The sequence below is a fragment of the Platichthys flesus genome, chromosome 5 (assembly GCF_949316205.1).
Source record: "Platichthys flesus chromosome 5, fPlaFle2.1, whole genome shotgun sequence".
NCBI lineage: Eukaryota > Metazoa > Chordata > Actinopteri > Pleuronectiformes > Pleuronectidae > Platichthys > Platichthys flesus.
In genome coordinates, this window is record NC_084949.1 from 28,333,636 (window position 1) to 28,357,334 (window position 23,699).

At 49.1% G+C, this 23,699-nt stretch overlaps 2 protein-coding genes across 2 annotated transcripts; both read right to left on the reverse strand.

Moving 5' to 3' along the window:
- Nucleotides 1-152: 152 nt before the first annotated feature.
- Nucleotides 153-6,635, reverse strand: LOC133954329 (BTB/POZ domain-containing protein 3-like). Its single transcript, XM_062388697.1, has 5 exons — nt 6,498-6,635; nt 6,008-6,348; nt 3,281-3,371; nt 2,774-2,892; nt 153-2,703 (listed from the first exon to the last, which is right to left on the reverse strand). Exons 2-5 carry the CDS (start codon nt 6,154-6,156, stop codon nt 1,671-1,673), a joined length of 1,392 nt encoding a protein of 463 aa, XP_062244681.1. The 5' UTR covers nt 6,157-6,348; nt 6,498-6,635; the 3' UTR covers nt 153-1,670.
- A 393-nt stretch (nt 6,636-7,028) lies between these two features.
- Nucleotides 7,029-22,741, reverse strand: strn (striatin, calmodulin binding protein). Its single transcript, XM_062388696.1, has 18 exons — nt 22,323-22,741; nt 18,149-18,252; nt 17,981-18,054; nt 17,365-17,449; nt 15,626-15,784; nt 15,386-15,518; nt 15,096-15,249; nt 12,735-12,845; nt 12,232-12,378; nt 11,998-12,143; nt 11,537-11,712; nt 11,392-11,439; nt 10,948-11,069; nt 10,537-10,704; nt 10,168-10,308; nt 9,984-10,085; nt 9,818-9,904; nt 7,029-9,572 (listed from the first exon to the last, which is right to left on the reverse strand). Exons 1-18 carry the CDS (start codon nt 22,533-22,535, stop codon nt 9,403-9,405), a joined length of 2,340 nt encoding a protein of 779 aa, XP_062244680.1. The 5' UTR covers nt 22,536-22,741; the 3' UTR covers nt 7,029-9,402.
- Nucleotides 22,742-23,699: the final 958 nt, after the last annotated feature.

The following is a 23,699-nucleotide window of genomic DNA, read 5'->3' on the forward strand; positions in this document are numbered from 1 at the left end:
TTCTGATCAGTGTGAATGACTTTGTGTAATTCAGCTTCTGTCAAAGTATTTCATAAACTCTTTTTTTGTGCTTTATGAATGAAGGTACATTTATTTATATATATATATATATACATACTCTGAGTCCATGAGATTTAGAGAAGTGACACGGATCAAATGAATCTTTTATTTCCAGATGTTTCTGTTCATAAGGCCACGACTTGCTGCACATTCAGGTTGGAATCAAATGACAGGAAACAAAGAGTAAAAATAAAAAGTATTTTCTCATGAAAACAGTTTTTCCTCAGTTTTCAAGGAGATGGGCGGAGCTTCAGGAATCAACCAAACTCCCAAAACAAAGTAAAGAACAAATCAAAGAACAAATAAAAGCACAGGAGTTAAACTTACAGACAGGATGAGTAATATCTGCTTAATTACATTATTAAAACAAAGGACATTTAAAATGAATCATTTCTGATTTGCTGACGTGTAAACAGATCGATGTTCAGGTGAATTCTGGGTAAAATGACCAGTTTTCATAAGACAGGAAGCAGAACCAGAGCGAGTGTGATGAGTCATCACAGTACAAATATAAAACTTCTATTCAGCTTTAAAATAGAGCATGAAGAAAAATTCAGTGAGGAGATTTTAGTGCTTCACGTTTTTAAAATCCTTCAGCAACAAGAAAAATGTACTGAAAATATTTCATCTGAATCACAAACGTGTGTGAGTGAGTGTGTCTGTGTGTGTGTGGGTGTGTGAGTGTGTGTGTGTGTGTGTGGCTATGAGTGTGTGTGTATGTCTGTGTGTGTGTGTGTGTGTGGTCCCATCCTCGTCCAGAGTTCACGTTGTGTAAAGATCAAACACTTGTTGTTGATCAGTGTTCACGATATTATGAAGCTCGTATCACCATGGTAAAATGACCATCTGCAGCTCTGATTGGTTCCTTACATGTCACATGACCCCTGGAGACAACACTGAACATATGACTGAGAATCTGAATAAACTTCTGCCAGATTTGAAGCTGAAATATCTCAGATACAAACGCTGCCATCTTGTGGTGATGACAGTTGTGGCATCAAGGTGCCGCCCATACACAGGCTCTCAGCCAATCGTGAGTCTCCGCCTGTTCTAATATCATCAAACAACGGATTTAAACCAATCTGATCAGAAACACGTGAACCAACCTCCGGAGAGAAGAGCGACCTGAAACGAGAGATTGGTCCCTGTCCCTTCTGCTAACATGGAGGAGGAGGTTTATGACCTGTGCTGCAGCCAGCCACCAGGGGGCGAGCGAGCACTTTGGCTTCACTTGGGATCCGTCGTGTCGTCCATCTTTATTTACCGACTTTGATCTGAACAAACATTCGTCAAGATTCACTGACGACAGCAACCACACAGAAAACCTGTCAGACTGGTGGAGAGGTGTGTGTGTGTGTGTGTGTGTGTGTGTGTGTGTGTGTGTGTGTGGATAGACTCTGCAACAGCAGGTTACCCAGAACCCCCCTCTCTGAGAGACAGGGTTCAAACTTCAACTGTGGTGCAATGGGACCAATCGGACTCGCCTTGTGTCTGTGGTAAAACAAGGAGTCCCCCCCCCCCTCCCCCTTCAGCAGCTTCCTGAGAACTTCAAAATAAAAGTCATTGTGGCAGTGAAGCAGGAACCTCCGCGGGGATCTGGCTCCTCGGGCTCAGGCGTAGAAGATGAGCTCGGGGATCTGCCCCCCCTGCACTCCGGTGCCGTTGGTGCTGTCTGACGAGCACTGGAACTGGAAGGTCACTTTGCCGCACTGCACCTCCGTCATGCCCTCCTGGCCGAAGTAGCTGAGCTCGTTGCCGTCCAGCACCACGCTGGCGGTGTAGAAGGTGTCCGGCTCGATCTGCACCGGGTACTCGAACCAGACTGTGAAGGTGCTGCTGGAGCCGTCAGAGAAGAACTTGATGATCCTCTGGGCCATCGGCACGCCCTGGCGCTTCAGCTCGATTTTGGCGCTGTACTCGGCCGAGCCGCAACTGGAGCCGTACAAACCGAAACCAGCGATGAAGACGCGCTTGTCCACGGCGAACTGGATGCTGTCGCAGCGGCCCCGGTAGCGCCACTGGTTGCTCCGGTAGGCGCAGGACTGGAAGCGGTGGCAGCGCTGGGACGACAGGCCTTTACGAGGTTTGGTGCAGAACAAGAGTTCCGGCTTGTTGGCGGCGGTGAACCACAGGAAGAGGTCGTTGGTCTCGTTGAGCGTGAGCACGTCGGACTGGGCGGCTCCGTTGGCGAAGTCCTCCAGCGCCATGGTGGGAATGCGGATCAGGTAGATGGCCTTCCCCAGCACCAGGCGCTTGTTCTCGATGGTCGGTGCCAGGTCTTGTCGTTGGCACTCGGCCTCGGCCCAGTGCAGCGCCGCGTCGAACACCACCATCTCTTTGGCGTTGAGCGTTTCCCGCCGCAGGATGCTCTCCAGCGTCTGAGAGTCGATGTCACAGAAGCCGTCTGAGCGCAGCGCGAGCTCGGCCTGGGCGTCGATCACCTCCCAGCAGCGCTGCGTCAGGTCGGGCTCCTCGAACAGGCAGCTCTGGGACAGCAGCACGCAGGCGTTCTTAGCGCTCAGGCTCGTCTCCAGGAAGCTGACGCAGGCCCGGGCCAGGTGAGGCACGATGTACTTCTTGGCAGCGTAGAGAGTCGCAAGCACCGTGTCGGCGCAGAGGTCGATCTCGTCACAGTAGATGTACCTGAGGAGTCACAGCTGAGATGAGTCAGTTCAGATTAAACATCATGAAAGTGACAAACAGGTGGACCTACTTCATCATGGCGAGGAAGGACGGGGGCTCCACGTCAGGGATCCGGATCTCCTCCTGATCCTCGGCCAGTTCCCCGTAGAACATGGCGTGGAACACCGAGCTGCCCACCGCCAGGACGTACTGTCGAGCACAGAGACCACAGATCAGATTCAAACTGAGGGCGCAGTCATGTGACCCAGCTTCAGCTTCTGATGTCACCCACCTCCCAAAACACTAATTCTGTGTAATCCTCAAAGTAATAAAGAAAATATCACTTTCTGAAAGTTAAACAAAACTTTACCAGAATTCTCTGAAATGATCAAATCTGTTAAATGCTCTAAAATCAAATTCACATCAAGTTTAGAAATCGACTCACGAATAACGAGTCAAAGTCTGGAGATGAAGAGAAGTAACTTTCCTTTACTGATAAATCTGAGAAGACACGTTTCTCATAAAGATGTCTCTTATGTGTTCGAGATGTATAAAGTGTCCTCACTGCCGGGGGACGGGCTCATGGTTCTGGACCTACCTTGTGTCCCGGGACTCGCTGCGTCCCCCCGGGCGGCCCGACCACGAAGTGGACGTCTGCCATCGTCTCATTGTTGAACATCACTGAGTTTCTACAGAGACACAGGGTTCACCAGGAGGTTAGACCAGAGGTGGTGACGGAGCTGCAGCTCCATCATGGACGGAGTCAAGACACTGATCGTTCAAATCTAGATGATATCATCAGACCTGTGTCCCTCATCATCATGTGGAGGAGATGGATGTAGAGGTGGGGGGGAAGGTGGGGGAAATGGATGAGGTTAAGGGTGGAGGAGAAGGTGGTGTAGTGATGATGTGGAGGACATGGTGCAGGTGATGGAGGAGAAGGTGGTGGTGTAGTGATGGATGTAGAGGACATGGTGCAGGTGGTGGAGGAGAAGGTGGAGGAGGTGGTGGTGGTGTAGTGATGGATGTATAGGACATGGTCCAGGTGATGGAGGAGGTTAAGGGTGGAGGAGAAGGTGGTGTAGTGATGGATGTAGAGGACATGGTGCAGGTGATGGAGGAGGTTAAGGGTGGAAGAGAAGGTGGTGTAGTGATGGATGTAGAGGACATGGTGCAGGTGATGGAGGAGAATGTGGAGGAGGTAGTGGTTTAGTGATGGATGTAGAGGACATGGTGCAGGTGGTGGAGGAGAAGGTGGTGTAGTGATGGATGTAGAGGACATGGTGCAGGTGATGGAGGAGAAGGTGGTGTAGTGATGGATGTACAGGACATGGTGCAGGTGATGGAGGAGAAGGTGGTGGTGTAGTGATGGATGTAGAGGACATGGTGCAGGTGGTGGAGGAGAAGGTGGTGTAGTGATGGATGTAGAGGACATGGTCCAGGTGATGGAGGAGGTTAAGGGTGGAAGAGAAGGTGGTGTAGTGATGGATGTAGAGGACATGGTGCAGGTGATGGAGGAGAATGTGGAGGAGGTAGTGGTTTAGTGATGGATGTAGAGGACATGGTGCAGGTGGTGGAGGAGAAGGTGGTGTAGTGATGGATGTAGAGGACATGGTGCAGGTGATGGAGGAGAAGGTGGTGTAGTGATGGATGAACAGGACATGGTGCAGGTGATGGAGGAGAAGGTGGTGGTGTAGTGATGGATGTAGAGGACATGGTGCAGGTGGTGGAGGAGAAGGTGGTGTAGTGATGGATGTACAGGACATGGTGCAGGTGATGGAGGAGAATGTGGAGGAGGTGGTGGTGTAGTGATGGATGTAGAGGACATGGTGCAGGTGGTGGAGGAGAAGGTGGTGTAGTGATGGATGTACAGGACATGGTGCAGGTGATGGAGGAGAATGTGGAGGAGGTGGTGGTGTAGTGATGGATGTAGAGGACATGGTGCAGGTGATGGAGGAGAAGGTGGTGTAGTGATGGATGTCGAGGACATGGTGCAGGTGATGGAGGAGAAGGTGGTGTAGTGATTGATGTAGAGGACATGGTGCAGGTGATAGAGGAGAAGGTGGTGGTGTAGTGATGGATGTAGAGGACATGGTGCAGGTGATGGAGGAGGTGGTGGTGTAGTGATTGATGTAGAGGACATGGTGCAGGTGGTGGAGGAGAAGGTGGTGTAGTGATGGATGTAGAGGACATGGTGCAGGTGATGGAGGAGAAGGTGGTGTAGTGATTGATGTAGAGGACATGGTGCAGGTGATGGAGGAGAAGGTGGTGGTGTAGTGATGGATGTAGAGGACATGGTGCAGGTGATGGAGGAGGTGGTGGTGTAGTGATTGATGTAGAGGACATGGTGCAGGTGGTGGAGGAGAAGGTGGTGTAGTGATGGATGTAGAGGACATGGTGCAGGTGATGGAGGAGGTGGTGGTGTAGTGATTGATGTAGAGGACATGGTGCAGGTGATGGAGGAGAAGGTGGTGGTGTAGTGATGAATGTAGAGGACATGGTGCAGGTGATGGAGGAGGTGGTGGTGTAGTGATTGATGTAGAGGACATGGTGCAGGTGGTGGAGGAGAAGGTGGTGTAGTGATGGATGTAGAGGACATGGTGCAGGTGATGGAGGAGAAGGTGGTGGTGTAGTGATGGATGTAGAGGACATGGTGCAGGTGATGGAGGAGGTGGTGGTGTAGTGATTGATGTAGAGGACATGGTGCAGGTGGTGGAGAAGGTGGTGTAGTGATGGATGTAGAGGACATGGTGCAGGTGATGGAGGAGAAGGTGGTGGTGTAGTGATGGATGTAGAGGACATGGTGCAGGTGATGGAGGAGGTGGTGGTGTAGTGATTGATGTAGAGGACATGGTGCAGGTGGTGGAGGAGAAGGTGGTGTAGTGATGGATGTAGAGGACATGGTGCAGGTGATGGAGGAGAAGGTGGTGGTGTAGTGATGGATGTAGAGGACATGGTGCAGGTGATGGAGGAGAAGGTGGTGGTGTAGTGATGGATGTAGAGGACATGGTGCAGGTGATGGAGGAGAAGGTGGTGGTGTAGTGATTGATGTAGAGGACATGGTGCAGGTGGTGGAGGAGAAGGTGGTGTAGTGATGGATGTAGAGGACATGGTGCAGGTGATGGAGGAGAAGGTGGTGGTGTAGTGATTGATGTAGAGGACATGGTGCAGGTGGTGGAGGAGAAGGTGGTGTAGTGATGGATGTAGAGGACATGGTGCAGGTGATGGAGGAGAAGGTGGTGGTGTAGTGATGGATGTAGAGGACATGGTGCAGGTGTTGGAGGAGAAGGTGGTGGAGTAGTGATGGAGGCGGGGTGCGGGTCACCTCTCCCGGACGGTCGGGTACAGGCCCTGCCAGGTGCCGCAGCTCGCAGCTCCCGGGTGGAGGTTGTTGTTGGTCTCGTTCTGCCGCTGGAGGTGACTGACGGAGGCCGGAGGGAGCAGCTTCTTCCCGGGGAACAGCTCTGCGGCCATCGTGGTCCCGTCAGGCCGCCGTCCGGCTCATGACTGACCGGCGGGGCTGCACCGACACCCGGACACAGACGAACCAGAGCCCCGCTCAGATCTGAGGTTTGACGCTGGAGCTAAGCTAATGCTAGCAGAGCGTGAACTCCGCTGGTTTCCACAGATCAAAGGAATAACACATTCAAAGTAAATCACCTCAGTCTGAAATAAAAGTTTAAAACAAAGAATAAATTAGTTTAAACTTCGAAGACGGTCAACGGTAACTTTAGCTTGTTGTGGTAGTTAGTTGTTTAACTAGCTAACTAACCAGCTAACTACAGATTAAACAGCTCGTTAGAGTTTGAACTCACTTCAGTTCAAGTTTATTTTCCTTCATTTCTCCTCGCTTTGATCTCAGGTGTTTGTGGACGAGCTTTGATCTCAGGTGTTTGTGGACGAGCTTTGTTTACAGTAGCTAGCTTAGTGCTAGCGGCAGCTTCTTCTGCTGCTGCCCACAGCAGAATCAGCTCACTGAAGGAACCACACCGCCCCCAGCGGACACTCAGGAGAACTGCACCCAGCTAAGAAAACAGTCCCTTATTCTGTTTTTAAATGTATCATTATTGTTGTTGATCATTAATATCGTATGATTTGTTATTTAGTTTTTTCTCAGATCTCCGAGTAGAGTAACTTCAAGTTAACGTGTTAATGTGATTTAACTGAACAGATCAGTTTCTTTATATCTGATTTCCTCTGGTGTTTTTATTTTCATGAAATGTTTTATATATTTTTTAAAGAAACATTTTATAAAAGGTAATGAATGAATTGTGAGTGCTGTTGTGTTCACTCGGTAAAGCTGTACAGAAAAATAAAGTTGAGTTAAAACAACAATAACACAGATACACAACATATTTCTTTATTGTTGTTACTGATAAATCTGTCAAAATAAAAACATGGAACACGAAACCAGTTTATGTACAGATTAGTTTCTATATTTTCTCTGTAGTGTCACTGTACACATCAACAATAACACTTATTTACACTAAAGACAAAACAAAATCAGCTGCCAACGTCTGCTTTCCATGGTAACGGTTTTATCACCAGTGTTGAATGGTAAATGAGAAGAAGAATAAATGATTTCTGTTTGTCGAGAATCAAAAATGAAAGTAACTAAAGTTCAGAACATAAACTTTTATACTTTGATGAACTGAGAAGTTCAGGAGCCGAGGAACGAGAAACAGGCTCAGAACAACTCCTCTACACAGGAACTGTTTAAAACTTCATGTTGTGTAGTTGGTGTTTGTGAAGCAGCAGCAGGTTGTCGGGTCCGACTCCTTCAAACACGAACATGTGGGAACATCAGGCGAGGGGCGGAGCCTGTACAGCAGCAGGAGGCGGAGCCTGACGTATAAACTCTGCTGTGGAAAGATCAGTGTTGTTGTTTACATCTCATCTGGCGTCGGCCCTCATCACCAGAAGATCTGGAATCTCCTTGTGTTTCCAAGTTGATGTCTTCGTCTTCTTCGGCTCCTCTTCTTCATCCTGAGATGTTTGTGTTCTTCAGGTTTCACGTCACGTGTTAGAAACCTCGACCACACGTCCACTCGCTCACTGGAAGCTTCCACACATTGTCCTGCTGGTTCCTCACAGTGACTCACAGGTCACATGACCACACCCTGATGACTGTTTTCAATCGTTCATGTTTTAGAAATGCACCTGAAAGACGTGGCATTGGTCAGAACCTGTTTTAAAGATCCAGTCGTCTGAGGTGTTGAGCTTCAGAGAAGAAATTTCAAAAACAGTTTGTTCATTTTCACCATGATTTCAAAGCTGATTTAAAGTCTGTGTCTTCACGGGAACAGTTTCTTCTCTCGGCTCAAACAGACTTTCACTTTACAGTTAAAGTTTCCCTTAATTCACCAGATCAATAAATAGATTTAAATTTAAAAACTAAACACTGTACAAACATCTGTTTACCCTTTTTACACCGTTTACTTTAAGGACGTTTCCAGAAAACAGCTTCAGAGAATTTGGTAAAATTCAAAAGGTTTTACAGTGACGGCTGTGAAGTCATGTGACCTCACAACAAGCCACAGAAACCCAGAGAGAAGAAACGTCACTTTCTAGAAAAGCAGAAAAAATATCGATCTGTATCAGACACGAAAAAAAAGAAGAACTGATCCAAATAATGATAACGACACAAAACACAAGATGTAAAGAAAAGCTAATTAGCATTAGCAACAACAGCTAGCTGTCTGTTAAGCAGGAATCATCTCATCTCTCTGGTTCCATTTGGTGTTTTACGTCATAATAAATACTTGAAGCAACTGAAGCAAAAAGAAATAGAAGAGCAAAGCTTCAGGATTTCACCAATTAATATAAAATTCAAACAGGTTTCAAATGAAGCGTCGTCACCACCACGTTGTGAGTGAATGAAAGACGTCAGGAGTTCACAGAGACTCTGAGTCGTCCCCGAGCTGCAGAGCCTCCACAACACAAAGAAGAGAGTTCATCTTCTGTTTATCGTACCAAGAAAAATACACAGTATGAAACTCTCAAAGAGATTAAAATCAAATCGAGCTGAACACGGCGCCTCACATGAGACGTGCTCGGGTCACTTCCTGTTCCACATCAACTCAAAACACTGACACCTTGACATTTAGAATTTCAAAACAACCTCTGTCCGAACAAGCATTTTAGCTCCGCCCACACAACAGACCTGAAAACCTGTCACCTGACCCTTCACGCACACTGGTCATGTGATGTAAGCAGGAAGTAGATTGTCTCCTCTGCAGTTGGTTGCTTAGTAACAGAAAGCAGGAGCAGTGATGAGGGGGAACTGTAACTGACAGGAAGTGTTAGTGATGTGTTCACCGCTGCTAGTCGAGTCATGTGACTGATCCAATCAGGAAGAGAACGTCTGCGTCACCGTTTACTAAAGTCTCAGTTACCTGAGACTACCTCCACCTACCTCCCCCTCCCCCTCGTCTCGACCTAACTTCAAAATAAAATTAAAAAATCCCAGCAAACTCATGAGAAGCAGGAAGTGGAGTCCGAGCTGAAGGCACATTATCATGTGACCTGTGACAGTTTCCTGTCATGCGGCTTCTCATCCAGAGGTTGGTTTGTTTCTGTGACCCAGGCCAGCCGGAGTCCTGCAGGTGGGCGGGGACAGGGAGCAGCTCAGGTTCCTGTTTCCAATCAAACTCCACCCTCTGACCAGAGACTCCACCCTTCTTCCAACACACAGTCCACCGAGCTCCAGTCCGTCTCGGATCATACAAAAACTTTGGCGAGCGCGTCTGCACCGGCGCTGCCGATGTAGCACCTGGTCGGATGGAACGCCACGTCGTGGATCGACTCCTCAAACTTCTTACGGTGAGCCGTGAACTCCTGGATACAGGTTTTACTTTCCATGTTCCACAGACGGATAGAACAATCATGACCTGGGAGGAGGGAGAGAGAGAGAGAGAGAGAGAGAGAGAGAGAGAGAGAGAGAGAGAGAGAGAGAGAGAGAGAGAGAGAGAGAGAGAGAGAGAGAGAGAGGAGAGACAGACACAGGGAGAGAGAGAGAGTCAAACAGAGAGAGAGAGAGACAGAGAGAGAGTGACAGAGCGAGAGACAGAGACTCTTTATACACAGTACTGCAGTATAGTAAGGTAGTACTCTGGTAGTACAGGTGAGTACTTACTTCCAGACATGAGGTACAGTCCGTTGGGATCCACAGCGAGACAGGTCACAGCGTCCAGGTGAGCGACCATCGAGTGGATCAGTTTACCTTCAAATTAAAGACAAACAGCATTTTATTTTGAAAAGTTCCCCTGTGGTCACATGACGCTGTGTCCAGGGCGTCCTACCTGTGTTGTTATCAAAGAACTGGATGTGGCGGTCCTCCTGCGCCGTGATGGTGATGGGCAGCGTGGGATGACTCAGCACTTTGTTGATCTTGCAGGGAGCCTCTGTGGGAGGAGGGGCCAACGTTATCATGTGACGTCAACGTGTCAGCGGAATGTGGAGGCTGTGATTGGTCGGCGGACTCACCTGGCGCTCCGGCAGAGTCCAGCCTCAGGACGAGCTGCTGGGTCTCCATGTTGAAGAGGCCGATGTGTCCCGAGGTGAAGGAGGTCACCATGTGGGCCGGCTCGCTGCTCACCAGGTCCACGGAGGTGGGAACACCGAGCTCTGACACACACACACACATCAGGGGACCATGTGTATTATTATATATTATTATTAATCAGCTTCTTCAGAGAGAGTTTTAAGGGAAACAAATATTTCATATGTTAAAGATCAATAAACTCTAGAGTAATCAATAATCCGTCATCAATCAGTTGACAGCTGCAGTTTCTTAGCTTCAGGGGTTGATCTACTGTCGGCCTGTTGGTGGCGCTACAGGTCGGCGGCTCTCACCTCCTTGCTCATTGAACACGGCGAGAGCCGGCGAGGTGTCGGCGGCGTTCCAGAGCCGCAGCGTCCCGTCCGCCGAGCAGGAGAGGAGGCGGTGATGAGCCGAGCTGTAGACCACCCCCCACACGGCGTCCGTATGACCACACAGCGCCCCCCGCAGGACGGAGGACTCTGCAGCAGCAAACACACAAACATGGAGGTGAAAACAGACATCAGGTCGAAAAGGTTTCACGTTCTTTATTTTAGTTTCTTATTTCATGTCACTTTTTTCCATTGGTTTTATTCTTTATTTCTTTTTCATGTTCACTTTCTTTCCTCCTTCTCATTTTACTCTCTCTGGAGACTTGTGGGTTGTTTCTAGACCGATGACCCAGAATGCATTGCTGCGTGTGCGGATGTTAAACTGGAATGTACCATATGAGTCGTAGGGGTCGATGCTGGGGTTGGGCATGTTCCAGCTCTGAACGGTGCCGTCCACCCCCCCACTGAAGCATTGGTCTCCGCTGGAGCTCACGGTGACGCACAGGACGGCGCCGCTGCACAGGAAGAAGAAGATGGTTTAACTATCACCTTCAAACTAAGAGTCACAAACTGTCACCACCATCTGCCGCTGAAGACTGAAGCTGAACTGAGATCAGTTAAAAAGACTCTGAAGTTGTTAAAACCAGAGTTTATCTCCAATATTCAGCAGGAAACTGTTGAACATGAAAGATTCTGAACAGAGTTTGTTGGATTTGTTACAGCATCAGCTCTTCAGGTTCAGGAAGCAGAGGATCATGGGTAATATCCAGCGTTCAGTGGTGTGAACAGGTGAAGAGGTGAAGAGGTGAACAGGTGAACAGGTGAACAGGATCTCACCTGTGGGCTCTGAATGTGTAGATGGGCTCCACATCTAAAGCTGCACATCTGGTCGATGACAGAAAAGAGTTAAGTTTGTATTTATTAATCTTCCCTGACTCGACTTTATGATGGTGGATGTTTGTGCGACCGGTCGGAGCCTCACTTCTTGGCGGGCGCCGTCTTCTGGAGGTTCCACAGTTTGATGGTGTGGTCCTCGGAGGCGGTGACCAGGACCGGCTCCACCGGGTGGAAGGCCAGACTCCGCACCGAGTCGAAGTGGCTCCGCAGGCTGAACTTGGGGTTCCAGGTTTTCCTCAGGGCGTCCTGGTTGCTGGTGATCTGAGGGAGGAGCCAGTGAAACCAGGCCTCAGAGAAACTTCAAACTAAAACTGTGGGAGGAACTTTTCACTTTGCTTCATAATTCAGAGAGAATCTGTTGATGGTGAACGAGGAGGTCAAATTATAAATCCAAAGAGAACCACACAGATTAGGATTCAAAGGTCCGATTGAAACAGGAACCTGTTCATCAGTGAATCGTCTTTGGGTTTGAACATTAATGATTGAATTAATAACTTCTGTTCCTTATTCTCCATTAACGACCTAAATGCTTGTTACGTGACTCACGTCGTAAGCCAGGGATTCGGCTTCGTTGGCGACCGTCAGTCCGGCCAGTTCTCCCAGTTCTCCCAGTCCGAGCTCGTTAGAAACCGCCTCGTCCACTCGGCCCAGGACGAGCGCTTTCCCAGACGCCGGCAGGTAGGTCATCGTCTCTGTGAGCACAAGGTGGGTCCACCTGGTTAGAAACACTTCAACCTTCACCTTCTCATGAATGGACCAATGAGGAGGAGGGAAGGTCACCGTCGTCGGGGCGTCCCGCCTCCTGCTCACTGGTGAGTCTGGGCACACTGGGCCGGGATGGAGGCGTCACAGGAGGCTGCATCGAGGGAAGTTCCTCTGCATCACGCAGGGTGGCCAGCATGTCCTGAAGCTTCGACCGGTTTGGTCCTGGAGCAGGAAGAGGAGGGACAGACGGGGAGGAAGAGGAGGAAGAGGAGGAAGAGGAGGAAGAGGAGGGACGGACGGGGAGGAAGAGGAGGAAGAGGAGGGACGGACGGGGAGGAAGAGGAGGGAAATAGATCAAAGGAAGGAAGAGGAACCATGTTTGGGCCAGAGACGAAAACCGTTGTCTTGTTCCTTGATCTAAAAATTATTTTTAACTCAACCTGACAACGAGCTGAACGTCGTCTGGTTTTTCAGAGTAAGAGCGTGTCGGTGTGACACCCGGAGGATCCAGAGCGACACAGACACTCAAAGATCAAGAAGAAGAAGAAGAGATGAAACAGAGCTGCTACAGAACTTACTCTTTATTCCCTTCTTCCCCTTTCGCTCCTTCTTGTACTGCTCCTTCAGCTGAGCTATCAGGCCCTGGTCCACGTCCCACGACAGCTCCCCCAGAGGAGACGCCTCCTTCTCTGCAGGACAGGAGGAGGAGGAGGAGGAGGGGGAGGAGGAGGAGGAGGAGGAGAAGGAAGAGGGGTTTTGTGCTTTTGTAGTTTGTGACTCATCTGGTTTTGAGAAACTTGTGTTTAAGTGAAATGACTCCTGAAGCCGCCTGATGGGGGCGTGACACACACGCGGTGCTATTGGCTGCTGTAAACACCAATCAACAGCCAGCGTGTGTTTGTGAGCTTGTTCAGGAAACAAGTCCTGAGTCAGCACTAACGAACTGGACTGTGAAGAGCTGAGTCATGATCTGCGTGGGGCAGCGTTATGTCTGCGTTGCTAAGTAACAGTGGGAGACAGGGGTGTTCTGGGTAAAGTGGAGGAGGTTTAAATAGAGTCAGGGGGCGGTGCAGGGGGCGGAGCCTCCAGCTTGTTCTTAAATCAGATTCAAGTTAATCGTGAATTCACAGATGTTGATCGAATCTTTATTAGTTATTAAACACACCTGAAAACACATGTCACATGACAGGAAGTGCTACTGACAGGAAGTGCTACTGACAGGAAGCGTTACCGACAGGAAGCGTTACTGACAGGAAGTGGACTGACAGGAAGTGTTACTGACAGGAAGTGTTACTGACAGGAAGTGCTACTGACAGGAAGCGTTACCGACAGGAAGCGTTACCGACAAGAAGCGTTACTGACAGGAAGTTGACTGACAGGAAGCGTTACTGACAGGAAGCGTTACTGACAGGAAGAGTTACTGACAGGAAGTGCTACTGACAGGAAGTGCTACTGACAGGAAGCGTTACCGACAGGAAGCGTTACTGACAGGAAGAGTTACTGACAGGAAGTGCTACTGACAGGAAGTGCTACTGACAGGAAGTGCTACTGACAGGAAGCGTTACCGACAGGAAGCGTTACTGACAGGAAGTGGACTGACAGGAAGTGTTACTGACAGGAAGTGTTACTGACAGGAAGCGGACTGACAGGAAGTGTTACTGACAGGAAGTGCTACTGACAGGAAGTGCTACTGACAGGAAGCGTTACTGACAGGAAGTGGACTGACAGGAAGTGTTACTGACAGGAAGTGTTACTGACAGGAAGTGCTACTGACAGGAAGCGTTACCGACAGGAAGCGTTACTGACAGGAAGTGGACTGACAGGAAGTGTTACTGACAGGAAGTGTTACTGACAGGAAGTGCTACTGACAGGAAGCGTTACCGACAGGAAGCGTTACTGACAGGAAGTGGACTGACAGGAAGTGTTACTGACAGGAAGTGTTACTGACAGGAAGCGTTACCGACAGGAAGTGGACTGACAGGAAGTGTTACTGACAGGAAGTGTTACTGACAGGAAGTGCTACTGACAGGAAGCGTTACCGACAGGAAGCGTTACCGACAGGAAGCGTTACTGACAGGAAGTTGACTGACAGGAAGCGTTACTGACAGGAAGTGGACTGACAGGAAGTGTTACTGACAGGAAGTGCTACTGACAGGAAGCGTTACCGACAGGAAGCGTTACTGACAGGAAGTGGACTGACAGGAAGAGTTACTGACAGGAAGTGTTACTGACAGGAAGCGGACTGACAGGAAGTGTTACTGACAGGAAGTGCTACTGACAGGAAGTGCTACTGACAGGAAGTGCTACTGACAGGAAGCGTTACCGACAGGAAGCGTTACTGACAGGAAGTGGACTGACAGGAAGTGTTACTGACAGGAAGTGTTACTGACAGGAAGCGGACTGACAGGAAGTGTTACTGACAGGAAGTGCTACTGACAGGAAGCGTTACTGACAGGAAGTGGACTGACAGGAAGTGTTACTGACAGGAAGTGCTACTGACAGGAAGTGTTACTGACAGGAAGTGCTACTGACAGGAAGTGCTACTGACAGGAAGCGTTACTGACAGGAAGCGTTACTGACAGGAAGTGGACTGACAGGAAGTGTTACTGACAGGAAGCGCTACTGACAGGAAGTGTTACTGCCAGGAAGTGCTACTGACAGGAAGTGCTACTGACAGGAAGCGTTACTGACAGGAAGTGGACTGACAGGAAGCGTTACTGACAGGAAGTGCTACTGACAGGAAGTGTTACTGACAGGAAGTGCTAGCGATGCTTTGTGGTAGTCGAGTCATGTGACTGATGAGAACCAATCAGGAGAGAGAACTCTAAAATGAAACCAGCAGCGTTTACACAAGTCTCTGATGTAACCATGGCAACAGTGATGAGTTTGTGTCGCGTGTGGGCGGAGCCTGAATCAATCAGCGCCACTATCTCTCTTACCCCACTCTCCGATGTCCTCGCCACACCTGGACTCAGCCGACCCGTCCAGCTCGTCCGGACCGGCCAGGAAGTCGAAGCCCTTCAGCGCCTCCTCGGCGTCGCTGAGGTCAGAGGTCGTGGAGGACGGAGTCGAGGACGGCTTCTTCTTCACTATCTGGTAAAGTTACAAATTGATGAAACTGTGGCACCGACAAAGTTCAATAGAGACAGCTTGTTGTGTGTGTGTGTGTGTGTGTGTGTGTGTGTGTGTGTGTGTGTGTGTGTGTGTGTGTGTGTGTGTGTGGTCGTACTGTAGCCAGGTCCAGGGTTTTGTCTCCCCCCTCGCTGTCCTCCTCCTCCTCCTCGTCACTGAACTCTGCCGCGGCGCTCTCTATGAACTTGAACGCCTCCAGCACGGCGGCTGAGTCCGACATGTCGGGTTTACTGTGGGGGGGGGGGGGGGACATGAAGGTTCACACCGGTTTGTCTACAGCAGAGTTTACAGAAGACAAATGGTTTGTCTGAGTGTGTTTGTGTGGGTCACATGGTACCTGACCATGGCCTCGTCCCTCAGTGAAGACGCCTCGGTGCCGTTGACCATGGGTTCGGATCTCTTCTCTGAGGAGTCCCGGGTCAGACCGAGCAGCGCTCTCACCCGCTGAGACTTCACGTCCAGGACAGTGTCGGTGTAGCCCACCTCCTGCAGGTACCTGGGGGGGGGCAGGACACAGGCAGTGGGTCAGTGTGGGCGTCCAGCTGCTCGACAGGCTCCGCCCCTCGCCTGAACGTTCCCCACATGTTCCTGTTGTTGTGACGAGTCGGACCCGACCACCTGCTGCTGACTTCAGGAAACGTTTCATCCTCGTGTGGAGACTTCGTCAAGTTCATCACAAACAACCAAGTGGATATGATCAGAACAACGAGCTGAACACAGCGGGTTCATGAATCTGAACTAATCAGTCGATCCTCATTTCATCAGCTGACAGGCGGGTCGAGCTCTGGTACCCAAAGAGTCAAAGAGTCAAAGAGAAGGAGAACGAGCTACTCAACAACACACAGCTCCAGTAGAGAGAAGCCTCACACACACGGATGTTCACAGAGACAGACACACACAACGTTTAAATCACAGCACTCTGTCCCTGCAGGTTACGATCACAGGATGTTGCACCTTGTTAGGATCTATGAGACAAACTGTGAATATGAGCTTCACCATTGTTGTGTCAGTGGTGGACAAAAGAACCACGCATCAACACGTTAATTACACGTTAATAACACGCCATGGAAAAGTTCGACGGCCGCAGCTGGAGCTCAGAAAGGATCCAACATTCTATCATTAACACCTGAAGTTAAACTCTACGATACCTTCACCCTGGACGAACACGACACTGAGACCCGACCGCTCGTTCTCCTGAGTGGACGAACGAGCTCTGAACAACATCAAGTGATGGTTCCCAGAGAGAGAGAGAGAGAGAGAGAGAGAGAGAGAGAGAGAGGTCAGCCTCCCTCCATCTGTACCAGCCTCTCCGATCGCAGGAGGCCTCCACACAATCCTCCATTCACTGGCAAAACACACACCCCATACACACACACACCCCATACACACACACACCCCATACACACACACACACACACCCACACGCTGCTGCAGCACAGTGACACTGCGAGTCACCAAAGATCTGGAGTCTCCTCGTCTTTCCATGTTGACGTGACATGTTAGAGACATTTTACAGGAGGCTGCAGGAGAAGATCCAGAACACGTCCAGAGACCCTGACTCAGACATTTGTTCTCACAGACAGAACCTGCAGAACATGTGAGGAACATGTGAGGAACACGTCAGTGGTTCAGTGAAAGTGTGAAACAGCTCTAGAAACGTCAGGTGCACAATGTGAAGAAGCTCACAGGACGTCTCCATCTCCAACATTCACGACTGTACAACTTTGTAAAGGTTCAATCTGAAACTTTCAGATCATTTAAAATCATCCTGTTTTATAAATGAAGCTCATTTGTGTTTTATTCAGTCAGATCCTCTCTGTGCATGTGATGGTCAGAGTTCCTCACAATGATGCTACTGAACCCAACTTGGCCCTGACACACACACACACACACACACACACACACACACACACACACACACACACACACACACACACACACACACACACACACACACACACACACACACACACACACACACACACACACACACACACACACACACACACACACACACACACACACACACACACACACACACACACACACACACACACACACACAGTGTAAACTCACTGTCGGAGCAGCTGGCGTCCTTGTTTCCAGCTGAGCTGATGGTTGCTGTTTGGAGAACTGGGAGCTTCACTCTCGTTCCCATCATCTGACACAGAAACACACAAACACACAGACACACAATCACAAACATGTTTCTATACAAACATGAATTCTCAGAGCGCCACAGACGTTCAGCCTCAAGTCAAATGACACGTAAACGTTTGTCCCAGAGCGACTCTCCTCTGAGCTGTGCACATCATGTCCACAGGGAGGCGCCCTGCTGAGACGAGGCAGATCTGAGGTCCTCCGTGTTAGCAGATGGGACATGGACCAATCTGAGAAATGTTAAATCAATGTTTGTCAAAGATGTTTTTAGGTTGTTTCAAACTGAAACGCCTCATGATCATGTGTGAGGGACTCAGATCAGCTGATTTGTATCGCCTGATGAACAGCTCTGGGTTCAGTGTGGTTCTTCTGCTGCTGCTGATCTGACAGCAGAGTGCTGGGAGCAGGAGGACCTTGTGACCTCTGACCTCCTGGTGTGGAGACACCTCCACAGACCAATCAGAGAGCAGAACCAGAAGCCTCTGACAAGACATGTGACCACTGACCAATCAGAGAGGCAGGTGAGTCTTACCTGAGTCGTAACTCGGAGCTTTGATCTCCCCCTGGTTCAGGTCGGTTCCATATCTCACTTTATGGTATTTAGCCCTGAGGACGATAACACACACGTTTCATTTCAAACACTGTTCTGATCTATAATTCTCTACATTGGGATTTCTCATTAACTCTGTGTGCTACTCACCGCTCCTGCTTCAGAGCGTACTCCAGCATCTTGATGCGTCTCACCAGGTCTTTCTTCAGGTTCTCCTGCCCCCGCCTCTCCCCCTGCAGGAAGGCCATCTGAGCCTGGAGGAAACATTAATCCTTAATACACATAACTTCTACCTTTAATCTCTTAACCTCTTACAGAGGGCACAATGAAGCCACAGCGTGAAATGCTGAAAAGGGTTGAGACGTTTTGAGACTGCCTAACTGCTGTCTCATCATTTTCAGGATGTTTTATTTTGAAATGTTCCTTCTGCCGTGGCCACTTAAGGTTCATCAGATTAAGATCAGATTCCCAACCGGCCTGGGAGATCAGGAAAACCTTTGATATGCTGAAACAGCGGGTCTACGACTTCTGACCCTAAGAATCTGAATCCGTCTCCACGGGTCAGCAGGTGTCCACGCCACGGCAGCGATCCACCAGTCAAAGGGCCCCAAAGCCTCCTGGGAAGTTGGACAGTGGGAATGACCAGTGTGGAGGACTGATGGGAGACTTGTGACCGACCAGGCTCCTGTCTGGAGCACCAGGCGGACGCTGTGGGAACAGACAACATGTGACCAGCCGAGGTCAAGGTGAAGTGATGCAGAAGAGAAGGCGTCAGGTCGTGAACCAGCAGAGGTCAAAGGTCATTGTTTCAGACTGAGCCCTGTGTGAGCGGACGACTACAAGCAGGTGCAGATGTTCCCTGGATGAAAGAACATCTGCTTCACTGATGTCTCCTCTGATGCTAGATCCTGTTCCTCTCACTTTAAAAACCAGGTCAGCAGAATTTATGATTCATTTATTTTTTAAATCATGAAAAGTGTTCAGACAGAATCCAGTTCCGATCTGCGTGAGCGACCGGTTCCTCCGTCTGGTTCATGATGATGAACATTTAACATCTCAGAGAAGGAGGCTGGGCCTGTTCTGACACTGGTTCACAAGTCGAATTGTTCAGTGTGTGTTTGTGCGTGTGCGTAGAGGATGAGAGCTTCCAGGCCATTTAACACACTCATGGACTGGACTGCACGTTTGCACACTAACCCACCCAACACACACACACACACAAACACAGACAACACACAGGAGGAAGTGGGTCACAGTAGAAGTGGGTCGCTCCACACGCTCACTCTGAACCCAAAGTCCTGGTGAAGACATGATGAAACATCTGTGCTGTTAGATTTCATCATCAACAGCTGCTGTTGTGTTATAATCCAACATCTGAGGTTCACCAAGTAAATGTGGAGCAGAAAGAAATCATTAAAACCCTAACCCTTACCCTTATGGAATGTAGTTTAACATTGGTCCTTATAGCTCGTGTTCTGGACTCGTGATCCTTTAATGAACATCAACAATAAAGTCAAACTGTGGAAGTTGTCCTTAACGGACATGAACTTCAACCAAACGCTTCCTGGACTGAGGGACATCACTGGTCTTTTAAAACACCTTCACATGGCTGAAGTTAGAAACAGTCACCTGAGACTTCTTTAAACACCTTCAATGTCCCACCACACCCTGTTCACCCGGCGACTGTGTGTGACCTGAATACATCTACAGTCTCAATGTCTTCTCAGACAAGAAGATGACCTGTGGCTTCTTTGACCTGAATAAGACCCAACTACACTTGGAGGAGCCCTCAGCATTCCACTGCTGAGAAGAAGGATACCAGTCTGACTGGGCAAGGCTGTTCTTTATGTCCCGAGGCCTGCTCCTCCTTGAGGCCTGCTCCTCCTTGAGGCCTGCACCTCCTGGAGGCCTGCTCCTCCTCGAGGCCTGCACCTCCTGGAGGCCTGCTCCTCCTGGAGGCCTGCACCTCCTCGAGGCCTGCACCTCCTCGAGGCCTGGACCTCCTTGTGGCCTGGACCTCCTCGAGACCTGCTCCTCAAGACCTGCACCTCCTCAAGGCCTGCTCCTACTTGAGGCCTAGACCTCCTCGAGGCCTGCTCCTCCTGGAGGCCTGCACCTCCTGGAGGCCTGCTCCTCCTGGAGGCCTGCACCTCCTCGAGGCCTGGACCTCCTTGTGGCCTGGACCTCCTCGAGACCTGCTCCTCAAGACCTGCACCTCCTCAAGGCCTGCTCCTACTTGAGGCCTGCACCTCCTCGAGGCCTGCTCCTCCTGGAGGCCTGCTCCTCCTGGAGGCCTGCACCTCCTCGAGGCCTGGACCTCCTCGAGACCTGCTCCTCAAGACCTGCACCTCCTCAAGGCCTGCTCCTACTCAAGGCCTGGACCTCCTCGAGGCCTGCTCCTCCCTGAGGCCTGCTCCTCCTGGAGGCCTGCACCTCCTCGAGGCCTGCTCCTCCCTGAGGCCTGCTCCTCCTGGAGGCCTGCACCTCCTCCAGGCCTGCTCCTCCTCCAGGCCTGGACCTCCTCAAGGCCTGCTCCTCCCTGAGGCCTGCTCCTCCTGGAGGCCTGCACCTCCTCCAGGCCTGCTCCTCCTCCAGGCCTGCTCCGCATCACATTCCTTACAGAGCAGCTTGACACAGATTCACAGGAGAGGCTGAGATTCAGGAGCGTGGGCCGGGCCTCGTAAGAAGAACCCTCAACAAGGCATCATCAGGACTTCACCTCCACCGGACAACAGACTCATTCACTGTGTGAGGTTCTCTAAGCAGCATCTCACTGTCCTGATTGGCTGCTTCGACCCATCAGGCCGTAAACAGATCACGTGACCTAACACAGACAACTCAAAACTACGTCTTCTGATCTTGGCCGATGTCATAGCACGGTTAGCTCCACCCACCAGCTGGAACAGTCCACCTCTCCTCACGTCTGATATCACTGAATTTAAATCAGGTTTAACTTGTGTGTGTTTGTTCATAACAAGGTGTGGAGGAATGTGAACTGTGTGCGTGAGTGAATCACACACACACACACACACAGACACGCTAATAAGTAAACACCCGGAGGCTCCTCGACTGGACGGAGCCAAACAGCTGCATCACACAAACTACACCATCTCTGGAAGTTCTCTAGAGGAGCATCATTAACACACAGCGGGTGATTGGCTCCATGGGGGCTGTATCATCACACCATTGGTCAGCTGATGTGACATCAGAGCATGAAACTGCAGCGTCATGTTGTCAGACGCTCTTTACAGCTGACATTGTTTACATTTGTCTTTGCTATGCCATGTGGGACATGTGGACATGTGGGACAGACATGAACCCTCCTGGTCTCAGACCATCTGTTTATTAATGAAACTAAAAGTCGATCAGAATCAATAATGATCAAACTTCTGAATTGATTAAAGATTTAACTTTTAATCAAACGTGTTGAAACTTAAAAAGTCTTCATTAAATCAAATGTGTTATTATTATAATTAGTCCAGATATTTAAGAACAAACTGGACTGGTTCAACAACACAGACCTACCCAACCGTAACACACACACACTAACACACAGTAACACAGACTCACACACCCACCCACACGCACAGACACACACACACACTCACACACCCTCATACACTAACACCACACACATATTAAAACACACTCATACACACACACACACACACTCAAACACGAACACGCTCATACACACACACACATACACTCACACACACTAACACACGCTCATACACTAACACACATTCTAACACTAACATACACATTCTAACACAGAAACACACTAACACACACACACGACCTGTTATTTTGAATGAACTGATCTGGTTCAGACTGATCCAGACTACATGTAAATATTGGGACATTCGGTCTCTTCCGGTTCGACGCGGACCCACGGGCAGCAGGAACATGATTTGAACCCGGTTCTGGATCCAGATGAGCTCGTTGTGTGGTTCGGCTCTGAGCTGATGGAGCTAACGAGCCTGTGTCGCAGCAGAACTTCGATGTGAATGTGCGTCATTCAGTGGGAACACAACAGCTCCACAGGCAGCGTCAAACCGAGACAAGCGTCCAGAAAAGTAGAATAATGTCCAGAAGACTGGACGTTCACTGACCCACAACGAGGCCGAATTCATCTTCGTGTCTTTAACACTCAAAATAAATAACGACTCTTTCTTTATCCTCAAAATAAATCCACCGACCAGCGGCGACGCCATTAATCTCCTCCTTCTTAAACGCGCTTTGGCTCAACGTTCCCCGCGTTCAGCGGAGCGTAGCTAGCGACACCTTGTCCGACGATGGAGCGCGAGTGTCGGTCACTCACCTGCAGCTCGGCCCGCTCCACCTCCCACTGCGCCCGCTGCACCTCCACGCGGGCCCACTCGTGCTGGAGGAAGTGGAGAATCCCCGGGACGCTGTAGTGAGCTCGGGCCGCTTCTTCGACTCCGTCCCCGGGCTTCGGAGCTCTGACACCGCCAACCAGACCCGGGCTGTTGCTGCCGCCGAAGAAGACACCGGGGCCCGCCTGCTCGTCCATGGCCGGGCCGGGAGAGGTGGCTCCGCTTCGGTTCTCAACCGCCTCAGTGAAACCTCCTCAGGCGGGAACAGTCGTCCATGAACGGTCCAATCGACGGAGCTCCGGTCTGAGCCTGGAGCTACCGGAGAACCGGAGAGACACCGGAAACACCGGCACTTCCGCCCCGCACCTTCACATTAAAACATTCTCTCGTAAATAACAAATCTGTTATTATTATTTGTCTCCATCATAATAACTAATTCATACTTTATAACCTAGTTTACACACTATACAAACGATGAAGATAAAGACCAACAGTGACTGTATATAAAGATGATCAGCTACTGTATATAAAGATGATCAGTGTCTGTATATAAAGATGATCAGTGACTGTATATAAAGAGGATCAGTGTCTGTATATAAAGAGAATCAGTGACTGTATATAAAGATGATTAGTGACTGTTTATATAAAGATGATCAGTGACTGTATATAAAGATAAACACTGACTGTATATATAGATGATCAGTGACTGTATATAAAGATGATCAGTGACTGTATATAAAGATAAACACTGACTGTATATATAGATGATCAGTGACTGTATATAAAGATGATCAGTGACTGTATATAAAGATGATCAGCTACTGTATATAAAGATGATCAGTGACTGTATATAAAGATGATCAGTTACTGTATATAAAGATGATCAGTGATTGTATATAAAGATGATCAGTGACTGTATATAAAGATGATCAGTGACTGTATATAAAGATGATCAGTGACTGTATATAAAGATGATCAGTTACTGTATATAAAGATGATCAGTGTCTGTATATAAAGATGATCAGTGACTGTATATAAAGAGGATCAGTGTCTGTATATAAAGATAAACACTGACTGTATATATAGATGATCAGTGACTGTATATAAAGATGATCAGTGACTGTATATATAGATGATCAGTGACTGTATATAAAGATGATCAGTGACTGTATATAAAGATAATCAGTGACTGTATATAAAGATAAACACTGACTGTATATAAAGATAAACACTGACTGTATATAAAGATGATCAGTGACTGTATATAAAGATAAACACTGACTGTATATATAGATAATCAGTGACTGTATATAAAGATAAACACTGACTGTATATAAAGATAATCAGTGACTGTATATAAA